Genomic DNA, 9,852 nt, shown 5'->3' with positions numbered 1-9,852 from the left:
GTAGCTGGGACACAGGCGACCTCCACAACGCCGGGCTATTTTTAGGGATTGGGGTCTTGCTCTGACTTGGGCTGGTCTCGAACTCGTGGGCTCGGACAATCGAACCGCCTCGGTCTCCCAGAATGCGAGGATTACAGGCGTGAGCCACCGCGCCGGGCCGAGGTTTTCCTTTTTGAGACAAGTTCCCGCTGTCACTCAGGCTGCAGTGCAGCGGCGGCATTTGCAACTCCCTGCAGCCGGGAACTTCAGCGAGCTTCCCGCTGGCCGCTTCCAAGAGTTTTACAGTCTTAGTTCTTACATTTAGTTCTGTGAGCCACTGAAGTTATTATTATTATTTTGGCCGGGGCCGGGTTTGAACTTGCCACCTCCAGTACATGGGGCCGGCGCCCTACTCCTTGAGTTACAAGGGCCGCAACACTGAGTTATTTTTAACTTTTTTTTTTTAAATACTTTTTACGTTCAGGTTAGAACTTCACGCCCGAAGGTAACAGTACTGTTACGACCAAGAAGGCGATATTCACATTACGCCAATTGCCCTTCCACCAACGCGAGGGGAACCCCGTCCCTGGCGCGTGCGCTAGAGTGGGACCGTGGCTTCCTGGAACCTTGCGCCTGCGCACGCGCCCGCCTGTGCCTGCGCAGTGCTCCTGACCCGCGCGCTAGCCCGCTCAGTGCCTCTTCCTGGCAGCGTTGCGGAAGTCTCGCGAGCCTGGAGGGTCGCGCTGCGAGTAGGTGACTGTGGCGCAGGTTTGCTCGGCCTCTGGCGGAACAGTACTCCTCAGGCCCCCTCTTCCCCCGAGCCCGCGCGCGTCTGGCTCCCCGCCCCCCGCTCCTCCCCCGGCCCGGCCTCAGACCCCCTCCCCAACCCCTGCCAGGCCCCACGGCAGTATGGGGGACAACACCAGTCCCATCAGCGTGATTCTGGTGAGCTCGGGGAGCAGGGGCAATAAGCTGCTGTTCAGGTACCCCTTCCAGAGAAGCCAGGAGCACCCGGCGTCCCAGACAAGTAAGTGAGCGCTGGGCGGAGGGCCCGGCGCTCGCACCCCGCGCCGGTGGTGGACTGGAGCCGGGTTCCCTGGCGGTCTCGCACAGTGCACTGAAAGAATTCTTGTAATAACTTTTCCTGGTCATACAGCCGGTACCTACTCTTTATAGAATATTTGCAACGTATAGAAAAAGAAAAATAGAAGAAAAACCACTCATTATTCGCCATGCCAAAACAACTATTGTTACCATTTCATCAGTCTCCAGCCTTTAAAAAAATTATGAATGCGCTTATCTCGGGAAAATACAAAATCGTGGGTACATCTAAACTTGCCCTGGACCACCTCCGAGTTTTGTTCCTCCTGCCCTCTCTCTGGGATAACTGCCTACCGTTTTAGTAATTATCCCTCCTGCATGTAGATTTTTCCTCACATAAATACGTGGTTGTGCAATGCCCTTTTTTCCATTAAACAATTTCCAATTTAGTAAATAGATATCAAGCTCCTTTTGTTAGTTGCAGCGTACTGCTGCAGGGTGCAAATGTAACCTTCCCCTGTGGCCGGATGGACACGTAGGTTACTTACGTCTTTTCACTATTATGAGGATTTAGTTTTTAATTTCTATTTTGCTTTTAAATTGTTTCTAAACTTGTTGATACGGTACAAAACTTCAAAATTGCAAAGGGCTTTAGAAAGAGAAAGTTCTTTCCTACCATATACTCCCCGCCACCCCAGCTCGCCAGTTTCCATTATAGGGACCCATCCAGTTAGCATTTTCCTGGACATCTCTCTGTAATATTATAGAGCCTTTTATGTAAATGTAAGCATATGCATGCGTTATTTTCTAGGCACAAGTGAAAGTACACTGTATGTACTGTTCTGCCCTGTTTTCATTTTCACTTCACATCTGCACGTTGGATATAGAATCAGAACCTAAGGAGAGGTCTTCTCCTTTTTAATGCCTGCAGTGAATTCCATGAAATAAACTTACTGTGATTTATTCATCCTCTGTTGATGTGTATTTGAGTTGTTTTTGAGTTGTTTTCAGTGTTTTGATGTCCTTTTTGTATACAGTGTTTATCCTGTTTATCGTTTTGCAAAATACCTGTAGTGATCTTTGTTAATCTAGCAGGTGAAAAATTGTATCTGATAGTAATTTTAATGTGTTTCTGTTTTATGGTGGAAAGTAGGTGTATTTGCCTGTTTTCAGAGCCATTTTGATTTCTGTTTCATTGAAATTACCTAGTCATAACCTTTGCTTAATTTTCTCTTGGATTATTTGAATTTTTCCTTAGAGATTTGAAGACTCTTTATATGTTTAAGATAAAAAAAAATAGGTCTTTGTGACAAAGATAAATACCCAGTGTTTCTGGTTTTTTTTTTTTTTTTTGAGACAGAGTCTCATTATGTCACCCTTGGTAGAGTGCCATGGCATCACAGCCCACAGCAACCTCAAATTCTTAGCTTAAGTGATTCACTTGCCTCAGCCTCCTAAGGAGCTGGGACCACAGGTACCCACCACAAAGCCTGGCTATTTTTTTTTATTGTTGTTGTAGTTGTCATTGTTTTAGCAGGCCTGGCCCGCGTTTGAACCCGCCAGCCCTAGTGTATGTGGCCAGCACCCTAACCACTGAGGTACGGGCACCAAGCCGCTTTTCAAAATTATTAACAGCAAAAGAAGTCTTCCATATTTTCTTCTAGATTCTAGAATGCCCATTGCTATGTTTGTTTGTTTATTTATTATTATTATTTTTGGGACAGAGCCTCAAGCCGTTGCCCTGGGTAGAGTGCTGTGACATCACAGCTCACAGCAACCTCCAACTCTTGGGCTCAAGCGATTCTCCTGCCTCCGTCTCCCAAGAAGCTGAGACTACAGGCACCTGCCACAACGCCCAGCTGTTATTTTTTTTTTTTGGTTGCAGCCATCATTGTCTTTTGGTGGGCCCGGCTGGATTCAAACCCACCAGCTCAGGTGTATGTGGCTGGTGACTTAGCCATTTGAGCCACAGGCACCAAGCTTGTTTATTTTTTTGAACCAGAGTCTCTGTCACCCTCAGTAGAGTGCTGTGGTTTCATATCTCGCAGCAACCTCAAACTCTGGGGCTTGAGCCATCCTCTTGCCTCAGCCTCCTGAGTAGCTGGGATTATAGGCACCTACCCCTGTGGCTGCCTAATTTTCCTATTTTTAGTAGAGATGCTCAGGCTGGTCTTGAACTCCTGAGCTCAAGCAATCCACTGGCCTGGCATCCCAGAGTGCCAGAATTACAGGCCTGAGCCACCGCACCAGTCCATTGTCTTACTTTTAATCTTGTTTATGATGGTGTAAGGTGAAGCCTCTTTCTGAGTGCCGGTATTTTCTGGGCACTTGCTAAGAGTTGTGCATGCACTGCTTGGTTGTCTCTGGAACCTCGTGGAATAGGAGGTATGACGACAGGCCAGGGTGTGGCAGAATGGGGCCCTGTAGGTAGGAAGTGATTGGTCCAAGAGCCAACATATTTTTTTTCTGTATATGGTTGCTTAGTCCCAACATAATTTTATTAACTAATTCACCTTGCCTCCACTGACTGAGTCTGTTGCTTTTTTTTTTTTGAGACAGAGTTTCAAGCTTGTTCCCTGGGTAGAGTGCCCTGGCATCACAGCTCAGAGCAACGTCCAACTCCTGGGCTCAAGCAAGTCTCCTGCCTCAGCCTCCCAAGTAGCTGGGACCACAGGCGCCTGCCACAACGCCTGGCTATTTTTTTGCTGCAGCCGTCATGGTTGTTTGGCAGGCCCGGGCTGGATTCGGACCCGCCACCTTGGGTGTATGTGGCTGGTGCCTTAGCCACTTGAGCCACAGGCTCTGAGCCTGTTGCTTTTATCACATACTAAATTCCCATGTTTATTCAAATCTGTTTTTGACTTTTCTCATTTTTTCCAATGATCCTTTTATGTGTGGGTCCCATGCTAATTATTGTAACTTTTATTTTATCTTATTTATTTATTTTTTGTTTGTTGTAACTCTATGCTGTTATTATTATATTAGGTTAAATAAGTTGCTTGTCATGATCTTTATTTTTCAGTATTATCCTAGCTGTTCTTAGTTACATCTCCTTGTTAACTTTAGTATCAAGTGTGTTAGGGCCCACTTCCAACCCCTCAGTGTTGTATTGGAGGTAGCTTTAAATGTGTTAACTGGGAAAGCATCTTTATGTTGAATCTTCCCACTCAAGAACATGCTCTGTCTTTGTTCATGTTTTTGTCCCTTGTTAGTGTTGCCATTGTCTTTGTGGGCCTCTTGTCCTCTTCTTAGATTCATCACTAGGTTTTTAAGATTTATCACTCTGGTAAAGAATTGTTCTTTGTATATATGGAGGCTATTGCCATACATACATTTAAAACCGCTTTCTTTTGCTTATGCTTTTTCTATCATGTACTTAGAAGTTGTGTGTGTATGTGTGCATATAGGCACATTTCATTTTATTGTGCTTTTTACAAATTGAAGTTTTGTGGCAACCTTGTGTCAAGCAAGTCTCTGCCCTGTTTCCAAGAGCATGTGCTCACTTTGTGTGTCTGTGTCGCATTTTGGTAATTCTTGCACTATTTCAGACTTTATTATTATATCTGTTATGGTGATTAGTAATCCTTGATATTAATATTGTAATTGTTTTGGAGTGCCACAAACCACTACCACATAAGACAGAGAACTTCATCAATGAACGTATGTGCTGGGACTGCTCTGACTGGCGATTCCCTCTCTCTTTCCCTGTCTTTCAACCTCCCTATTCCCCCAGACAAAACAGTATTGAAATTAAGCCAATGAATAACCCTACAATGGCTTCTAAGTTTTCAAGTGAAAGGAAGAGTTGCACATCTCTCACTTTAAGTCAAAAGATAGAAATGATTAAGTTTGGTGAGGAAGGCATGTTGAAAGCTGAGCTAGGTGGCTGATTCCTTTGTCCTAGTTAGCTAAGTAGTGAATGCAAAGAAAAAGTTCTTGAAGAAAATCAAAAGTGTTTCTTCAAGCTGAGCTCCTGCAGTTTCAGCTGCTAGGGAGGCAGAGGCAGGAGATCCCTAGATCCAGTGGTTAAATTCAGCCTGGACAACGTAGCAAGAGCTTCTTTCTTAAAAAAAAAAGTATTGCTCCAGTGAACACATGAATGATAAGAAAGAGAAATAGCCCCATTGCTGGTATCAAAAATGTTTAGTGGTCTGGATAGAAGATCAAACAACGCTTAATCCAGAGCAAGGCCTTCTGGAAAGGAGTCACCATTCTAGATGCCATTAAGAACTTTTTTGTAAAAAAAAAAACAAACTTTTTTGTGATGAATGGGAGGAGGTCAAAGCATCAACATTAATAGGAGTTTGGAACATGTTGGTTCTAACCCTCATGATGACTTTGAGGGGTTCAAGCCATCAGTAGAGGAAGTCACTGCAGAAGTGGTAGAAATAGGCTCAGCACGTTGGCTCAAGTGGCTAAGTCACCAGCCACATACACTTAAGGTGGCAGGTTTGAATCCAGTCCGAGGCCGCCAAATAACAATGACAGCTGCAACCAAAAAATAGCCAGGCGCCTGTGGTCCCAGCTACTTGGGAGGCTGAGGCAGGAGACTCGCTTGAGCCCAGGAGTTGGAGGTTGCTGTGAGCTGAGATGCCGCAGCACTCTACCCATGGGGACAGCTTGAGGCTCTGTCTCAAAAAAAAAAAAAAAAAAGAAGTGGTAGAAATAGCAAGAGAAAGAGAAGTGGAGCTTGAGGATTTGATTGAAATGCTACAATTTCCTAAAACTTGAACAGATGGGCTGCTTGTTATGGATGAACAAAGAGGGTGGTTTCTTTTTTTTTTTTTGAAACAGGAGCCTCAAGCTGTCCCCCTGGGTAGAGTGCCATGGCATTTCAGCTCACAGCAACCTCCAACTCCTGGGCTCAAGCGAGTCTCCTGCCTCAGCCTCCCAAGTAGCTGGGATCACAGGTGCCCGCCACAATGCCCAGCCATTTTTTGGTTGCAGCTGTCATTGTTGTTTGGCGGGCCCTAGCTGGATTTGAACCCACCACCTTGGGTGTATGTGGCTGGCGCCTTAGCCACTTGAGCCACAGGCGCTGAGTCGAGGGTGGTTTCTTGAGATGGAATCTACTTTTGGTGAAGATGCTGTGAATGTTACTGACATAACAAATAATTTAGAATATTATATAAAGTTGGTAAAGCAGTGGCATGGTTTGAGAGGAGTGACTCTTATTTTGTTTCAATTTCATTTCATTTAATTTTTTTGAGATAGAGATTCATTCTGTCACCCAGGCTAAAGTGCTGTGACATCAGCTTATCTCACAGCAACCTCAAATTCCTGAGTTCAAGCAGTCCTCCTGCCTCAGCCTCTCTAGTAGCTGGGACTACAGGTGCCCATGACAAGACCAGGCTAATTTTTCTATTTTTAGTAAAGTTGAGCTCTTGCTTTTGCTCAGGCTGGTCTAGAACACCTGAGCTCAAGGGATCCACATGCCTTGGCCTCCCAGGGTGCTAGGATTATAGGTGTGAACCACTGTGCCTGGCCAGTATTTGTCCTTTTGTGTCTGGCTTTTATTTCTTTAAGCCTAATGTTTTCAAGGTTTATCCATGTCCATTCCTTTTTTTTTGAGATAGAGTCTTACTATGTCACCCTGGATAGAGTGCTATGGCATCACACCTCACAGCAACCTCCAACTCTTGGGCTTAAGCGATTCTCTTGCCTCAGCCTCCCAAGTAAACTCGGACTACAGGTGCCTGCCACAATGCCTGGCTATTTTTTGTTGCAGTTGTCATTGTTGTTTAGCTGGCCCTGGGCGGGTTTGACGAAGGAAGCCCACGTCCATTCCTTTTTATGTTTGAATTATATGTATTTGTTTTCTATTGTATGGATAGACCACTTTTTAGAAAACATGGATTTTTTAAAGGTTTCAGATTAATATGAGGGCATGGATGATTAGGTTACATTGTTTACATTTATTAGGTAGAGTCCAAGTTGTAGTTTTGCCCCTCACCCAGGAGGTGTGCCAGGTACCCTTACATTGTGTCTGTTAAGTGAGAGCTCACCAGCCCCCCCCTCCGAGTTAATTGTGTTTTTCTCATGTGTGAGTATGTATTTGTTTATCTACTGGTTTCATATTAGTATTGAGTACATTGGATTCTTGCTTTTCCGTTCTTGGAAAACATGGATTTTAATGGCTCCGTAATCCTCCTGTATGTGTATGGAGGGATCATAGTTTCTTAGCCATTCTCCCCTTTTTGCCCTCACTCAGATAAGCCACGTAGCAGATATGCTGTTAACAACATGGGCGACCATACTGATGACCAGGATGGCGACTCCAGGTAAGAACCCTGTGGTCACTCCAAGATGGAGCTTATCCTGGTCCCAGGCCTAGGTAAAGTCCCAATGCTTATTGACCCAGATGTTTTCTCCCTTGAGAAATCCAGTGTCCTTTTTTTCCATTTAGTAGGTGCTTTCAAGTAGCACAGTGCTGATGGTTGCATTGCCAGTCTTTGGCTTGCTGAAATAAATAACTTGAGCACATGTTTAGTTTGGGGCTGTGTAGTTAGCAAAGCAAGTCTGAGAACAGATGAGGCCATGTCCATGGTGGGGGTGGTGAGTATTTATCTCCTGTGATCCTATGAGGAGAACATAGAGGAGAGGAGACCTCGGGTTGTCCTTGGATCTAATTCCTCAAGCTTGTACCTAGAGGTGCAAGTGCAGGTGCCACATATAGCACAGCCTGGCCAGGTCCTTCTGGGCAGCTAGGCTCGGGTGGTGATACAGGCAGTGACTCAGGGTAGTGTGGCCCTCTTTGGCACAGATGATTGGTGAGTCCTGTTCCTCCTAGTATTTGCTCCCACTCTTCTCTCTGAGAGGTGCTATGAGGACAGACACTTGAAGAATGACTACTTCGGCTCGGCACCTGTGGCTCAAGTGGCAAAGGTGCCAGCCACATACACCTAAGGTGGCGTTCAAATCCAGCCCAGGCCCGCCAAACAATGATGGCTGCAACCGAAGAAAAATAGCCAGGCATTGTGGTGGGTGCCTGTGGTCCCAGCAACTTGGAAGGCAGAGGCAGGAGACTCACTTGAGGCCAGGAGTTGGAGGTTGCTGTGAGCTATGCCACGGCGGCACTCTAACCAGGGGGATAGCTTGAGGCTCTGTCTCAAAAAAAAAAGAAAAATGACTACTTTTGTCTTTTAAAGTTATTTTAAAGCTTAGCAAATGGTGACATAGGCCTGAGTAAAGGAGGCAAGATTGTAAGTTACTTGCCCTGGGGATTCTCCTGAAGACAGATTTGGGGCCTGTGTAGGGTAAGGGCTGTGGCTTCTGCTTCCCAGAAGAAGGTGGTTGAGATGCCCTTGCCAAACCTTTGTCACACAGTGAGTTAGTGTCCTTTCTGTCCATTCTCTGATAGGGCACCACACCTCCATGACAATTTGCAGTTCTCTGAGTGTAATGTTTATACTCTCTTGTAAGCATGTCAGGGCCTTTGGCATGACTGGTGACTGCCTCTGAGGGGAGTGAGCTTTAGAAAAGGTATCAGCAGGTGGGGGTAGCAGGGGACAGGAGGTTGTTGGACATCCCAGGGGATGATCTTGTTGATGTAGAGGCTATGGTTGTCTTGTCCTGTAAAGATGGTGGCTTGAAACAAACTCTTGTTTGTTAGAGGCACATAGCAAGCTTTTGCCCCTCATGCTGGACAGCTGTGTCTGCCTTGTCCTCCTTCTATCTGTGTCACAGATAAGATTAGGTGAAGCTTGCTACTGCCCAGCCACCATGTTCTCCTCACTCCAAGCTCCAGTGGGTGTGAGGTTTAGGCTGCTGAAGACTCTGAAAGGGACTGTTTCTGCAAAGATTTCTTGGGAAAGCTGGCAGCACCTAATTCCTGTGATTAATTTTCAGAAAGTTATAATAAAATGACCATGAGGATGTTTTCTATGGAATTATTTCAGTATTTAACATAGTGAAGAAGGAAAACCAGGGAAGGGGAGTGGTTCGCTCTAGAACAGTGGTTCTCAACCTTCCTAATGCCTCGACCCTTTAATACAAATTCATGTTGTAGTGACCCCCATCCATGTTTTCGTTTCTACTTCATAACTATAATTTTGCTACTGTTATAAGTTGTAATGTAAATATCTGATATTCAGGAGACCCCCAAAGGGGTCAGGATCTGCAGATTGAGAACCACTGCTCTAGAATGTCTTTTAAATTTAATAATTGTTCCATATGGTAATTGTAATACATTATGTGTAGTATCTGTGGATCCTACTGCCCACCTCTCCTGTTTTTAGGATACAAGTGAATGTCCTTAGGGTCCCAGTTCCCCACCTGCTTTGTTACATAGGCCCAGTAGGCCCAGCCTGGCCCTGCCCTGCCCTGTAGCAAAGACTGTTTTCTTGGAACTAGGCAGTGAAGGTACATCAAGCCCATTCTCTGTGTTTTCTTTGATTGTTATTCTAAAAGGTACTTTTCTTTCTGGAACCAGTGGATGTTCTTGCTTTGCCAGATCAAAACAGTGTTAATAGGCTGCAACATGAACTTCTGAGTGATGGTGGCTGCCTCAGAGAAATGAGGACAGCAAAGTCGTGCTGCCCAGTATTGCAGACACTAGTGTGGCCATTTAAATTGAAATTAACTCAGATTAAATAAAATAAAAAATTCATTTTCTTAGGTGCACAAGCCACATTTCAGGTGCTCATGGACCCTATATGAAATGGCTCATATTTCCATTAGTGTGTAAAGTTCTGCCATACAGAACTGGCTTAGAGAATGGGCTAGTTTTGTAAGGTTCATCAGTAGGACGTGTTCCTGGGGATAGGAGTTAGCTGTTACTTATTTTTTATAATCTTTTCTTAGAATTTAATAAAGAGAAAAGAAAATAAATAT

The 9,852-nt window shown here is 45.0% G+C and overlaps 1 protein-coding gene across 1 annotated transcript in view; it reads left to right on the top strand.

Annotated features, from left to right (window-relative positions):
* The first annotated feature begins 815 nt into the window (after positions 1–815).
* Positions 816–9,852, top strand: part of NPRL3 (NPR3 like, GATOR1 complex subunit) — a 51,804-nt gene continuing 42,767 nt past the window's right edge. The window contains exons 1-2 of the mRNA XM_012805782.2: positions 816–1,006; positions 7,232–7,301. Of these exons, the coding sequence (XP_012661236.1) occupies positions 889–1,006; positions 7,232–7,301 (188 nt within the window). The 5' untranslated portion in view covers positions 816–888. The remainder of the gene's footprint in view (positions 1,007–7,231; positions 7,302–9,852) is intronic.

Source organism: Otolemur garnettii, unplaced genomic scaffold (genome assembly GCF_000181295.1).
Source record: "Otolemur garnettii isolate 467f Iridium unplaced genomic scaffold, OtoGar3 scaffold00044, whole genome shotgun sequence".
Taxonomy (NCBI): Eukaryota; Metazoa; Chordata; class Mammalia; order Primates; family Galagidae; genus Otolemur; species Otolemur garnettii.
Note: the sequence above shows the minus strand (reverse complement) of the source record. Positions and strands in the feature narration are given on the sequence as shown.